This window comes from Vanessa atalanta, chromosome 6 (genome assembly GCF_905147765.1).
Source record: "Vanessa atalanta chromosome 6, ilVanAtal1.2, whole genome shotgun sequence".
NCBI classification, from domain to species: Eukaryota; Metazoa; Arthropoda; class Insecta; order Lepidoptera; family Nymphalidae; genus Vanessa; species Vanessa atalanta.
Genome location: NC_061876.1, coordinates 7118145 through 7133654, shown reverse-complemented (window position 1 = coordinate 7133654; position 15510 = coordinate 7118145). Strand labels below are relative to the sequence as shown.

The window sequence follows — 15510 nt, the reverse complement described above, 5'->3', positions numbered from 1 at the left end:
GACACGGGCGATATCTATTTTGTATGTAAACAAATGTATCACTTATATAATATATTTATATTTATATAATATATAAAAGATGGCGATGTCCTCCAGACCAAATCACAAGTATGTGCTCAAGAACAGGTCTACTCAGTTTTACCGCGACATAATCGGTTTTGACCTCAACAACACTAGACTGCGGAATCACTTCCAACTTTCATACTCAGGCGGGATCTGAATCCAGGTCCTCAGGATCTACATCCTTATAAGTTAGACACTAGACCGAAGAGACAATATCTATATGAGTATTAAGACATTTAAACAAACTATTTCAGATTCTCTTATAATAAACTTATCCAGAAGATTACAAACGTTAGATGAAGGAGACCTGCTAATAACGGCCACAACCACAGCGGACACCGGGAAATATACTTGTATACGAACAAACGACGCGGGCAACGTTTCCGGTGAAGCGTACCTCACTGTGCTCGGTAAGCATTTACCACATCAATCATTAAAAAGTATTTATTCACCATCCATAAACTATAGATACTAATAGATTTGTTATTCCAGTAAGGACGCAAGTAATCGCCCCTCCCGTCGACACCCGAGTATTACTGGGTCACACGGCAACGCTGCAATGTAAAGTATCCAGCGATCCGAATGTCAAGTACAACATCGACTGGTTCCACAACAAACAGTAAGACCTATATTAAGACGAGATCGGGTTCTCAATCTTCACGCTGATAATTTTTACGCATGGCTTCCCCTACTTTTGCTTTCAACTTAAGATATACATATACAATTACGTGCAAAAAAATGAAAGTAGCTTCTCGCTACAATCGACTCGACCGATGGCAATAGGATAATCCGACGGCACCGTTCACCCGACAGACCCATGACGGCGGGGTCGCGCGTGTGGGTGTCGGGCGACGGCGCGCTGCAGGTGCAGGCCGTGCGCGCGAGCGACGCGGGCGAGTACACGTGCGTGGTGACGTCGGCGGGCGGCAACCACACGCGGCGCGCGCTGCTGTCCGTCATCGAGCTGCCCTTCGCGCCCACCAACGCGCGCGCCGAGCGCCTGGACGCCGCCCCGCAGCGCGCCGTCAACGTCTCCTGGACGCCCGGCTTCGACGGGAACTCGCCCGTCAACAAGTACATCGTGCAGCGACGAGTCGTGCCCGAATTCGGTAACGTTTCCTCGGTAGCCATTCCCTAACTCCATGAGGATGACTAGCAAATTACTCAATGTCATTTCTATTGCAGGTCCCACCCCGGACCCGTTGTTGAATTGGGTGACGGAGCCGATGAATGTATCCGCAAATCAACGTTGGGTGCTTCTGACTAGTTTGAAAGCGGCCACTTCATATCAGTTTCGCGTCTCTGCAGTGAACACCGTAGGAGAGGGTCCTCCTTCTGAACCGACGGAGGTTTTGACTCTACCACAGGAAGGTAAACATTATAAAATGTGTATAATCGATAGTAATATGCGTTTTAACGCATTAAATTTTCCAACGATATTCACTTCGAGTAAAACTAAGTTACATCTTAATAATTTTGCACTAATGTTTTCTTATATATAAGGTTGTTATCGCATACGACGTTTCTATCACTTGTATCAACGACAATACAATGTTTTTCTTTTTGTGCTCAAGCAGCCAGCGACATAATATGCTGCCAAGGTATGCAGAAAAGTTAAGCCCTATGGTACCTAAAAACTATTAATAATTACCTTTTTGTTTACGCTTTTGGATTGTACGTCACCAGATTTTTGTCAATACTTTGTCTCGTTATTGTCTTTTATTTTTATTTTTAAAGGAACTTGTTACTCATTATGTTTGCATGTCTTATGCCTGTGCAATTTATATCGCGAATGATATTCATTTATAATGTAACAAAGTTGAATATTTTATTATTTAGCCGGTTGTATACTTGATATTGTAAAGTATATGAACTAACGCATGAATTATAATATGCATTTACGGTCTTTAGAATAGTAACTATTTACTTTATAACATATTTAAATGTGAAAAATATACATTTATTTTTTAGCACCCTCTGGACCTCCTTTGGGTTTTATGGGATCGGCGCGATCCTCCTCCGAGATAATAACCCAATGGCAGCCGCCCCTAGAAGAACATAGAAATGGACATATTCTGGGATACGTAATCAGATATCGCTTGAAAGGCTACGACAACAGTCCCTGGACCAATCAGAATATAACAAATGAAGCGCAACGAAACTATCTTATCCAAGATTTAATAACTTGGAAAGATTATAATGTACAAATTGCAGCATATAACGATAAAGGCGTCGGTGTGTTTTCGGATAGTTACACGATAAAGACGAAGGAGGGCGTGCCGGAAGCGGCGCCCGATAGCGTTCGCTGCGAGGCGTTTAATTCTACCGCTATACAAGTTTGGTGGACGCCTCCAAATCCTCAAAAAATTAATGGAATCAATCAGGTACTCGATCTATGTGAATTTTATAATAATTGCGAACTAAGACGGCTGAAATCGAACTGATACGTTCGAGTTCGTATCTATGTCAGTGATGGGTTAACGTCGTGAGAAAATTGAGATGTGTCATTTCTTGTTTTTTTTTTCTAACATTGGTTATAGAAACAGACCAAAATTTATTAAAGAACTACTTTGCAAATGAATTTCATCGATTAATTACATATCCTTACTTTAAAAATGTCCTACCCTAGAAATGTACTATGAATCAATTAGCAATATTAGCAAATTATGAATTAGAAACAGAATATGATTATTACAAATTAATTAATTATTTAAATTAATAAATTGTAATTAATTTATTAATTAAAGATGGCTTGCGAGTGTCGGTACTTAAAATTTTGTAATAAAACCTATAATATCCAATGCCTTTCATCACATCTGCGTTATGTCGCATTTAATACAAATTAATCCATAAATAAAAGATAAAAGTCTCGATTCATAATTAAGTATTTACGTTCAGCGTATTTTTTTTTAATTTCTAGTTTTACATATTCAGTTATTACATATATTTGCTAATGCAAACCGCTGCGAATATTTTGCTTTACATAATACAGCAGAACACTTCTTAATTAATATATCTTTATTTATAATACAGCACTTTTCCACTTAACTACTTAAGTCTAAATTAATTTTACTTTTAAAGATCGGATAAAAACTTCAAAATTACATTCAAAATGTTTTTTTTAAAAGAATCCATAATTAATATCAGATTTGTTCAAAATTTCGACTGATAATATCACGTTTATTAAATATCAAAGTTTTTTTGTAGTACTTTTTTAGGCGCGTTATGAAAAAGATATTTGAATGATTTTTATAATGCGCGCCCGCGGTGGCATGAAAACTACGCGACGAAGTTGCTTGCTTAACCGCCAATTAAGTCTCAAGTCGCTCGCTAAAGACAACTTCACATATTATCTTATTTTACAATGTTTATTTTTTTATATAATTCAATTTGAATGTTTAAATTTATGATGAAAAAAGAAGATTTTACTTACTTAATTACGCCGAATAAGTATAACTTCTCTCACGCGCATATAATAAGTATGCGCATATTTTAAATTTGTCTTTTACTATTTTTGAAATGGGCTATAACTGTAACCTCATTGTATTCGTTTGAACACAGTCACTGGCCTTTAGACTTACTTCAGTCCATCCAATTAAGGTTGAACCTATTATCAAATCTACAATTTTTAACATATTTTTCTTCTAGGGATACAAAATTCAAGCATGGCTTTGGGACGAAGCGTCGAATGATAGCGTGGAACAGAAACTCGTCAGCGTACCACCAAATTTGTTGGACCCTCTCACCGAACAGACAGCAATCATAAATGGTTTAGAAAAATTTACCGAATATAATATCTCTGTACTGTGCTTCACGGAGCCGGGCGATGGTCCGCGGAGTGACTTCGTCTCGATAAGAACGAAAGAAGATAGTGAGTTTCTATAAAATAACTATATATTAAATTATTTATTACTGACATGTTTGCGAGAAAGTGCTTCATTTGCTTATAGTATCTTTACATTAAATTCAACACTATAACATGACTAATCAAAAGTGATTTTATGAGCCTACTTGAATAAAGATTGAAGAATATTTTTAATTACATTTTATGTACTTTTTAGTTTTGAAATATTTAAAACCAAATAATTTCCAACCGTGTTAATAGCTTGTGCAGAAAAATCTAACTAATATCTATTTTTATATAAACAATTTTAAGTTAGTTAGTTTTAAAGTTTTACTTAAGCTTCTATAGAAAAAAGAAAAAAACTGAAGTGTATTTAATTAATGTACTTTATGTGCATAAGGTTTTGTTTTTTAACCATATTTGTTTTTGTCATTCCAGCACCTGATGAAGTAACGAACCTACAATTCGACGATGTATCAGACAGAGCAGTTAGAGTGTCCTGGTCGCCACCGAAAAAGTCTAACGGCGTACTTATCGGCTACAAACTCAAATACCAAGTGAAGGATAGCGTCGAAACAATGAAGGAAGAAATACTACCGCCCAATGGTACTAGCATACGAGTCGAACATTTGCAGGTGATTTGACGTTCACATATTGTTTACAAATTAGTACAGTTATATATTTACTCCCACGCACATCACCTAAACATAAATATAAAATATATTAAAACAACAAGCTGCCCCCGTGCCTTAACAGGCTTCTTAGCCGCGCCCTAGGGTCGTAGCGTGATATTTTTAAGTCATGTAACCCTTATCTATAATAGCCTCTCAAATACAAACAATCTTGACTTCATTCAGCATTAATCTCATCCACGAGATACAAACATATTTATATATGAATTAAAAAAAAGGTTTCAATGTAATTATACACACATGAAGAGAGAACAGAAAGTCTCAACTGAAACGATGAAATATATATGCGGCCCCGTGGCTTCGGCCGGCAGGCGAGCACGTCGTACCGGTTCTGGGTGAGCGCGCTGACGGCGGTGGGCGAGGGCGGCGCGCGCGCGGCCGACATCCAGTCGGGCGTGGAGCCCGTGCTGCCGCACGCGCCCACCAACCTCGCGCTGTCCAACATCGCCGCGCACTCCGTGCTGCTGCAGTTCACGCCCGGCTTCGACGGGAACTCCTCCGTCTCGCAGTGGACCGTGCAGGTACCGCCGCTACTACTGAACCTATGACCGCCAATTTCCTCTTCCGATTTTTTCCGCAATTCACCAGAACGGAGAAACCGAGTATGAGTCGATTGGGGGGACAATTCGCTTAAAACAATGAGCAATATTAATTGAGCGACTTCCCTGAAAACTAAACATAAATAACGTTTATGGTCGATTGGACCTAACATTAAAGTGATCATAAAAGAGATGTCTCTGTAAATTAATTGAAACTGTAACCTTACAGGCTCAAACTGCGCGGAACTCTGCCTGGGTATCGATTTACGAAGTGAACGCCCCCGACGCCCAGTCGATCCTGGTAACTGACTTAATTCCTTTCACTACTTACCGCTTGAGACTGATCGCAACTAACGTCGTCGGATCCTCTCCGCCCTCGGAGCCCTGTAAAGAATTCCAAACCATCCAAGCTCCTCCGCAGCACCCACCCAGGAATGTGACTGTGCGTGCTGTCAGCGCTAACAACCTTCGAGTCAGATGGATTGTAAGTAACGCAATATTCGTACACAAAAAGTTGAAACATTAACAATATCATGTCTCTTTAATACAGTTGATATAATTATTCTAGCCATTACAACAAAGCGAATGGTACGGTAACCCAAAAGGCTACAATATCACATACAAGAGAAGTGGTACTAATGATACCCTACATAGTATAATCGAAGATCATACGGCCAATTCGCATGTGCTATCAAATTTAGAGGAATGGTCCATTTATGAGATTACGATGACCGCGATAAACGAAGTCGGAACCTCCGCCACGAGCCCGACTGCAACGGAAAGAACTAGAGAAGCAGGTAACGATAGCTAATTTTATTAATCATTAACCTTTCTACTTATACAAAATGTAATGAATCCTATTGATGTAAATTTGATTTTTAGTTCCATCAAGTGGTCCAGTAGGTGTATCAGCTAAAGCGACGTCATCCACTACTGTTGTTGTTGTCTGGGGGGACATCCCTTCCCAAGATCAAAATGGCCTTATTGAAGGGTACAAAGTGTGCTACGCGGCAGTGGTACCTCCACCTCGTCCAGATCAAAAGAAAATAGAATGCCACCCTATTTCTTCTAACCAGACCCATACAGTTACATTGACCGAGCTTCGGAAGTATGTCGTCTATCAGATTCAAGTCCTAGGGTATACGAGACTAGGAGACGGCGCACTCAGCGATCCGCCCGTCACTGTTAGAACTTTTGAAGACAGTAAGTATAGCAATTTTGGTTGTCATCTAAGTAATTAAAACCGTATTTATCAGTATTATTATATTAAATTATATATTTTATTTTTATTTTATAGCGCCCGGCCCTCCGTCGAATGTGTCTTTTCCCGATGTCACTTTTAGTACGGCGCGTATAATTTGGGATGTTCCTGAAGATCCTAACGGCGAGATATTGGCATACAAAGTGACATACCATCTCAACAGTTCCACGCAACACATGTTTTCGAAAGAGTTTCTACCTTCTGATAGAACTTTTAGGTTAGTAACCACTGTCTTGCCAATTTTTGCACCTCGAGAAACCAAATATAAAACCTGTACTAACGGCTTAATTTGATTGAAGTTAAAAAAAAAATTGAGAACGTCGTAGAGTGTATAACAAACGTCGGTCTGGGGGCGACAGGGCCACGGAGCTGAGCGCGGAGGAGTACTACCAGTTCTCGGTGACGGCGCAGACGCGCGTGGGCTGGGGCGCCACGCTGCGCGCGCTGGTGCTGTGCACCGCCAACCGCGCCGCGCCCGCGCCGCCCGCGCGGCCCTACGTGGCGCGCTCGCTGCTGCAGCCGCACCAGATCACCTTCTCCTGGACGCCCGGCGACGACGGCTACGCGCCGCTCAGGTCCGTGCGCGCGGTGCATTGTCTTTACAGTTAGAGAGGTTAACATTGGGTGATACCGCCTAACGGATTTTGGTAACTACAGATTCCTAGATAATGAGGAAGACAAAGGTAATTGATATACCCAAAAGTTCAGTTTGGTGTTCAAAATGAAATCCTAAAATAAGTTACTGTATTGCATTCAGATTTTTAAGAATTACCTAAAAAACTGAACTTAACAGAACAGTATAAAACAGTACACAAATAACGTTAAAATGGAATCATAGACAATCAGATATACTTAGTTTCACCTGGTCGAGTCCCACGAGATGAATGGTGTCTTCGGAATAGTTTTATAACATCTAGTTCACCTCCACAAATATTATGTTTCAAGATGGGTCTGGATAGTGTGGACTTAATATTTTAAACCAAATATATTTTACATTCTGAAAGTTGTATCACAGAAAAGATTTAGATTGCATTATGATCCGTTTTATTTATTTTTGTTTTTTTTTTTAATAAATTTTTTTTTTTGGGACTTTTTAGCGACAAAGCTAAATGTCAGTCCCATCGTTCCCTTAGTAACAATTCCACCACCAACAACAATAAGAATAAACTATTAATCACAACTTATTTTAACTTTTCCGTTTTATAAGAATGAAGAATTGATTAGAAATTACTTATCATGACTTGGTTGTTTGGAAGTTGAGAAGACGCGTGAGAAGTTCTAATTCTTCGACATATTAAATAATGAATAATATAAAATAATAATGATAAAAAAAATGGAATGTGACAAGGAAGGTATTGCGACATAATGAAACGTTCAAAAAATTTATAAATGTATTTTTCATTTTTCACCTTTATCATGTCGTTTCATGTAAGCCGATACGCGCACATATATATATATAGGCACGGAAGTGTATACACCTCCAACTTATTGACTCCGGGCTATCACTGAAAATTTTTCGATAAAAAAACCCAATGTTATTTTAGTACCCTAACCTGGGGCTTAAACTCAGGGCCTCGGGATGTGCGGTGCTATATTTAGCCACTATACCAACGAGGCAGTCAGACTAGACAACATAGAACTAAATATATATTTATTAGATAGCTATTTATCATTTATTATTGCGTATCTCTATCGCAGTCTAACTAGCGTCTTCCGGCAGATACTACACGATACAGCAGAAGGAGGAGGGGGGCACCTGGCAGACACTTCCCGAGCACGTCGACCCGTTTGCGACCTCGTACACTGTGGAGAGCCTGAAGCCTTATACCGCTTACCAGTTTAGAATCCGCGCCACTAACGACATCGGACCCAGTCGATACAGTAATGCCACGGAAACAGTTCGCACTTTGCCGGCAGGTATGTTTATAGCGTAAGAGGCTTTTATATAATATGCTTTTATTTTATATTTTATAATAATAATACATAAACGTGGTTAAAATACAAGGAACGCAAAGGAACAAATCTGACTGACCACCTAACGTTCTGCCATTGTACACTTCGGTATAGACTAAATATTAACATTGATAAAATTGATTAAAACAAACATTTTAAGTATATTGTGTATTGCTCTAATCTACTCTACCAGAGACCACACACCGTTATGATCAAATAATAATAATGCAATGGAACGTAAAAATAAATATTAAAATATTTATTAGTATGTATGAAATATAATGAATTTCGCCATTATCTTCCTTTAGCTATAGTAAGTTGAACACAAAAAGAGTTTATTTGATAATGTCCTCCTGACCCATTTAAGCCAAGACCGCTAGTCTCAAGGAAAACTATCCAACTATACAGAACAGTCTTTATTCAATCTCTTTTACCTCACTTTAACGATCCAATAGAACGGTAAAGTTTTTAACAATTGAAATCAATTCAGATTAAGCTATATATGCTTTCCGAAGCTTGAAATTGTAAATACTGTCAACGTCCAAAGACCAGGCTCCGAACCGTAATTCCCAATATTAGTATTGCCTGAACCAAAGAGAAGATCAGGATTTAAGTCAGAATCGAGGACCTCGGATATGTAGCCTTGTAATTTAACCACTAAACCAACGAGGCCGTTGAAATGATCTCGTGCTTGACGGCCACTCCTGTAGCGCCCAGTAAAGCTGTGGAGAATCTGCGCGTGGTGCCGATAACGCCGAGCAGCGTGCGCGTGCAGTGGGCGGCGCTGGGCGAGCAGCACTGGAGCGGCGACGCGCGCACGGGCGGCTACTCCGTCTCCTACCAGCCGCTCACCGACTTCCCCGCGTCGCTGCACACCACCATGAAGCAGGAGGTGCCGGGCATTAAGGTGCGTCTGGCGATAACACTTGTCTTAAATTAAATCTTATTCAGATTGTTACATCAATAGTTGTGCCGATTACTGGCCGAATAGTAATAATTACAAATATACGTAGAAATAAACAACGTTAATTCGCCTATTTTGCGTGTCTTACTTTTCGTACAATATACAAAAATTGACCTATTGGGCCACAATAGGGTATTCTACTGTGTTTGAAAAAGTGCTTCAAAATGTTAATTTTCCTAATAAAAAGCCACAAAAATATATTTCGGCAAAATAAACACGCTTTTTTGCCATAAAATTAAGTTAAATTTTAATCCTTTTTTATTCCCGCTAAAACGGTGTTAGTCATTTTGATGACATTAGATTGTTAAAAACAACAGTCGTTTATGTACGACTGGTACTCATTGTTAACAGCTATAAATATGTGGTGTTTCTTAAGAAAATAACGAATTGCAATCGCTATCGCTGTAGGGTAATGTACAAATACTAGCATTAAAACTCTAGAAAAGTGTTTAATCAAAGTGTCAGATGATATTGAAATGACAGTTTTTGCCTATCTGACACACCACACACACACCATGGCGGCTCGTGTTTTAGGTCACACGATATACCTACCGACTAAAAATTATGACTTTTAATTTTAATATAATAAGCTATCGATGCACTTTTATGACTCAAAATCAAAACATTTAAGTATATTTTTACGTATATTTTATTTTTTATCAAATTTCATAATTTATTTTTCACTACCGAAAATACCCTATTGACACCTCGAGAGCAGTTATAGTGATATATAATCTATTTACTTTTGTTTGGTCTAGTTATAAGATCATCTTGGCAGTAAATTTCAAGTTCACAGTAGTCGATCTAAATCAACAATAATTACTTTCAGAGCGATGAAGTCGTGCTGACAGATTTGGCGTTGGACCGCAACTACGAGATTAGCGTTTGCGCAGTGAACTCGCAGGGTTCGGGTCCGGCGGGCGCACCGGCCGTGGTGTGGGTGGGCGAGGCTGTGCCCACCGCGCCGCCGCAGAGCGTGGCGGCGCACGCACTTTCTCCCACGGAGGTGGCGCTGACCTGGGGCCCACCACACCTCGCGCAGCAGAATGGGGACCTGCTCGGATACAAGGTTTGGCAACTCTACTGACTTGACCGATTATAACATTAACATATTTATTACATGTTTTTGTGTTATTTATTCAAGTTCTTATTTTATTCCATTAGATATTTTACTTAATGACTGAGTCTCCGGAGGAACCGGAACCTGGACGACGGGCAGAGGAGGAGATAGAAGTGGTGCCGGCCACTTCCACCTCGCATTCGCTAGTATTCCTGGACAAGTTTACGCAGTATCGAATTCAGGTATTGAAATAGTTTAAACATATTTTATAGCATCGAATATTTCAATAAAAACAAAGTAATACTAATGCGTCATTTTACAGGTGTTAGCCTTTAATCCGGCTGGAGATGGACCAAGGTCGAACGCGATTCTAGTACGGACGCATCAGGGTCTGCCTTCGGCGCCACGTAACATAACATTTTCCGAGATCACCATGAACAGCCTGATAGTGTCATGGGAGCCACCCCACCGGCGCAATGGTCTCATACACTCCTACCTCGTCACCTACGAGACCATAGAACAGGATGAACGTTAGTAAAAATATTAATACATATGAACTGTTGCACGATAATCATCAAAGCTCTTTAAGGAGCATAAGGGTCGAATGTCAGATTAAGCAACGATGCAGTGATACGTGTGGCGTCGCAGGATTCAGCAAACAAGTGAAGCAGAAGGTGTCGGAGCGGCGGCTGGCGGTGGGCGCGCTGGAGGAGGAGGTGGAGTACCGCTTCAGCGTGCGCGCCGTGACGCTGGCGGCGGGCGCGGCGGCCGAGGCGCGCGCGCGCACGGGCCCGCAGGCCGGCTCGCCCGCGCGCCCCGCCGCGCTGCTGCTGCGCGCCGACCCCGCCGCGCTGCATCTGCGCTGGACCAACGCCGCCTCGGGCAAGGGGCCGCTCCTCGGCTACTACTTCGAGGCGAGGAAGAAAGGTGAGGGCGGTGGACATGAGTGCGCCTGACTGTGTACAGTACGTACTTGATACTAATCATGAAATATTTTAATCGTTTGTGCAGCAAAGGAAACATGGCAAGCTTGTGAGTCACGTGTTTTCTATTACTCCCTTTTGGAAGATTTTATCATTATATTTTAGTTGATAAAAATATTAAATCATAGATATTTATGGTATTAAGAACACCTTTAGGTAATTATTTATCAAAATTGATAGTACCTTGTTTTAACATTTTATTTTATTACTTTACACTTCACACTAAACTAACTATAAGACTCCTTTGGCGTTTTTCGATAAATATAATCAAATCCCTTATCGAATTATCGAGTCGCGTTTGCATGATTCATATGTACTGTAGGATTATATCATTATACATTACTGCTTTATACGTTTGACAGCTTGAGGGAAACACAAATATACAATAGTAGTTATCGTTATTGCAAACAAAAGTACAATTCCAAGTTGCAATCACTTGACTTTCTCTTACTATATTAATATTTTCAGATGATACGCGATGGGAGACAATAACCAGAACAAGCAATGGCATACTAGAAGAATTTACTATTTCTTACCAGAGCTTGCTTCCGTCGACCGCTTACTCGTTTAGAGTAATAGCATACAACATGTACGGTATAAGTAACCCAGCGTACAGCGAAAAAGTTATCGTGACACCGTCTAAACTTTATTTGGAATACGGCTACTTGCAGTACCGGCCGTTTTATCGAAGAACCTGGTTTATGGTCGCTCTCGCTGCTGCTTCCATCATCATTATAATTATGGTCATCGCAATACTTTGCGTGAAAAGCAAAAGTTACAAGTATAAAAGTAAGATATTTGTGTATGTTTAGTAAATGTAGTTCTTAATAAATTCATGGAACTAGTTAATGTGTAATTGAAACGAAATGAATGGAAACAATTACAAAAAAAATGTTGACCTCGATTTTAATGTAGAATATTACAATTCAGGATAGAGAAATGACTAATGTACAGTTTTCCTATCAGAAGAAGCTCAAAAGACGCTGGAGGAGTCGCTGGCGGGCGAGACGGACGAGCGCGGCTCGCTGGCGCTGGACCTGTACCGCTCGCGACAGAACTCGGCGGCGAGCGCGGGAGGCGCGGGGGGCGCGGGCGGCGCGGGCACGCTGCGCCGCAAGGCGCCCGCGCTCGCCAAGTCGCCGCCGCGGCCCTCGCCCGCCTCCGTCGCCTACCACAGCGACGAGGAGAGCCTGCGCGGCTACGACGAGAACCCCGACGACTCCTCGCTCACCGAGAAACCCTCCGAGATGAGCTCGTCCGACTCGCAGGTGATCACCATCAAAATTAGTGTCGTCTGAGTGCTCCGAGTCTCACTAAACTAGTCTTATTTCTTTCCTCATTACGGTCGATCGGAGCTCCCACGGTAACTATTCAGATTGAAATCTATCGCATTCCTTTATTTTTGTCACGCTTCCTAACAGGCTAGCACTAATGAATTGTAGGTACAAAAATGCGTTGTTTCGTCGCTACTCCCGCTGATTGAATTTCGATGTGAATATTGAAAGGAGTGCGTCTCATTTTCGAACTTTGGCACTTTATTAATATTATCGCGACCAGTCTAGGGTGATGCGGCGATTCTCAAACGCACAAGTGTAGAAATAATCAGTTAGTAAATGTATGAACATACGATGACATTGTCAATTCATCGGGTACTTTTAATAATTTATTTTAATACTTATTAAAGAGAGCAAAGCACTAAGAAACCATAATTAGAAGATTGAATGCGAACATATATTTACTGACGTTAAATATCTACACTTTTTTAAAATATTTTTTCTGTAAATAGTTCATTTCTCCTATAAACGCTACTTTCATTAATTTCTTAACTTTCTCTTATAAAAGCTCTTTGTATTACATAAAATAACTCTTTGTAGTTTCTTTTACGCTTTGTATCCAAACGATTCAAAATAATCATTAGAATGAATTATTTAAGAAGGATTGTTATCTGTAATGCTACTGGTTTTTTTTTTTAATTAATCTAAAACTTTTATGTTTAGAATTCGGAGAGTGAAAATGAAAGCGTGAGATCGGAGCCACATTCGTTTGTAAATCATTATGCGAACGTCAACGATACGTTACGACAGTCTTGGAAAAGACAGCGCCCCGTTCGCAACTACTCCAGCTACACGGACTCGGAGCCCGAGGGCAGCGCCGTACTCAGCCTCAACGGCGGCCAAATCGTCATGAACAATATGGCGCGCTCCCGGGCCCCGTTGCCAGGATTTTCTTCGTTCGTATGACACGAACCTACCGACACGGCGCCCGCGCACGCCGTGCACATGTAGGTCGCACTGCCGATTCATTCCCAATGCGTTAATTTATAAAAATAGCGCTTGTACATATCGATGACTGTTGAGTATTATTATTAGCTGACTTAATTAGATATACAGACCTGTATTAGACTTAAGGATATTGTTCGACATCTTGACATAGATATTTCATTTCAAAATTTATACTTATTATGAAGGATAACGTCATAAACTATATAAGGTTACTATTGTACATTATTTAATATTTTATAAGATCTCGCTAGATCAATATTTAAATACATTCTAATAATTTCCTATCCTGTTCCGATTTTTCAATGTTTTGACTATATTTCATTGAATAATTCTAAATATATAAGCACATAATCTTAATAATTAACATTTAAGTATGATTAAAGACTTTGAACACGCCACTTAAACTTGTATAGATATTTTATCACTTTTGTCACGAAAATATTAATAATCATTCCAATTATAGATTAAGCTGATTGTTATAATGATATTATGTACTTACTGATCTATCACTCTTCATACATATAATCTATTAAAGTTTTTGACAGATTTTTACTTTGCTAATGTATCTGTATTATTAACTGTTCACGTCAATCTCGTTTTAAATATTTATTTTTCAATTAATTATATAATGATATTTTTTTTCCAAATATATACATGATTAATATTTTTTACAAAAGTGAAATCTAACCTATTGTGGTATGTTGTAAGACTGTAAACACCCAATAGTTATATTTAACGAACCTTAAAAATAATAATAATGTAATTGTATGCAATTGTATTTGTATTAATTTATTCAGGATCTATTTAAGTTGAATTTTGGAAACTTTTGAATAGTTGAGGGAATTAACAAAGATTTTTTACGTAATATCTCATGTGAGCAGCCCTCGTCTCTCTCGATGTCGAAAAATAATGTTGGTATTGTTTTAACTATAAAAGCAATATTAATTAATGAAACGTTAAATTTAGATTTTGTAATTTTTTGTCTACATATAAGAACTTATAACTGACTGATAGTTTTAGAATAATCTACTATTGATTGGTGTAAATAATGATAATACTATTATCCTATGATGCATGCATTTTTGGCATGCTCATCTGGCACAATTCTTTAAAAAATCTGTGATCTATTTTTTATTTGCAATGAAATACTTTACAAAAATAGCAATAAGTATTTACATTTATCATAGGTGTCATTCCATTCAAAAGTAGAAATAGTATGCACCAATATTAATACTTAATACATACTGTAAATTCTGTTTTTATTTTATTTTCATGATACGCAAAAATTTAAATTTGCATATATTGTTTTAATGGTGCCATTAATGTAGCTAATTATTTTGTATTATTTTTTTTCACATATTTTAAATATACAAAGATTAGCAATTGAATAAATTATGACATTAACTTAACGAGTTTTATTTGTAATATTAAATAATGGATGATTAGGAATAATACCTAAGCCAACATTATACCTTTATATCATATTATTTATAAAGAAAATTTGGAATCAAATGCAGAAACAAAAAGTCCTTATTTATGAGAGTATTATAAAACAATATTAAACTTGTAGCCAAATAAGTAAGCGTATACATAGACGTATTATTACGCTGAATGGAATAAACTAAACTGTCAATAATTCATCCAGCTTATTTAATTTAGTTTTCTCATAAGTTAGACTGACAAAATAAACAGTGATTTCAGAAATACTATTACTGTTTTCTAATCCATGGCTTTTCGCGGATATTCTATTTCAATATTAAAACAATTACTTTTTTTTTTATGGTATTGGTTGGCGGACGAGCATATGGGCCACCTGATGGTAAGTGGTCACCACCGCCACCGACACTAAGAAATATTAACCATTCCTTA

General features: G+C 38.9%; 1 protein-coding gene across 2 annotated transcripts in view; it reads left to right on the top strand.

Annotated features, from left to right (window-relative positions):
* The window catches only part of LOC125064472 (protein sidekick), a 38764-nt gene extending 23787 nt beyond the window's left edge, over window positions 1–14977 (top strand). The window contains exons 7-28 of one of the 2 annotated variants that reach the window (XM_047671527.1): window positions 318–473; window positions 556–682; window positions 877–1172; window positions 1249–1434; window positions 2035–2447; window positions 3712–3934; window positions 4346–4542; window positions 4911–5120; window positions 5368–5622; window positions 5707–5935; window positions 6021–6341; window positions 6436–6616; window positions 6759–6974; window positions 8120–8316; window positions 9063–9259; window positions 10146–10385; window positions 10481–10618; window positions 10699–10906; window positions 11025–11303; window positions 11828–12148; window positions 12326–12627; window positions 13357–14977. In XM_047671527.1, the coding sequence (XP_047527483.1) occupies window positions 318–473; window positions 556–682; window positions 877–1172; window positions 1249–1434; window positions 2035–2447; window positions 3712–3934; window positions 4346–4542; window positions 4911–5120; window positions 5368–5622; window positions 5707–5935; window positions 6021–6341; window positions 6436–6616; window positions 6759–6974; window positions 8120–8316; window positions 9063–9259; window positions 10146–10385; window positions 10481–10618; window positions 10699–10906; window positions 11025–11303; window positions 11828–12148; window positions 12326–12627; window positions 13357–13599 (5135 nt within the window). In that variant the 3' untranslated portion in view covers window positions 13600–14977. Of the gene's footprint in view, window positions 1–317; window positions 474–555; window positions 683–876; window positions 1173–1248; window positions 1435–2034; window positions 2448–3711; window positions 3935–4345; window positions 4543–4910; window positions 5121–5367; window positions 5623–5706; window positions 5936–6020; window positions 6342–6435; window positions 6617–6758; window positions 6975–8119; window positions 8317–9062; window positions 9260–10145; window positions 10386–10480; window positions 10619–10698; window positions 10907–11024; window positions 11304–11827; window positions 12149–12313; window positions 12628–13356 lie in introns of both variants that reach the window. The other variant, XM_047671525.1, reaches the window with a different exon arrangement.
* Window positions 14978–15510: the final 533 nt, after the last annotated feature.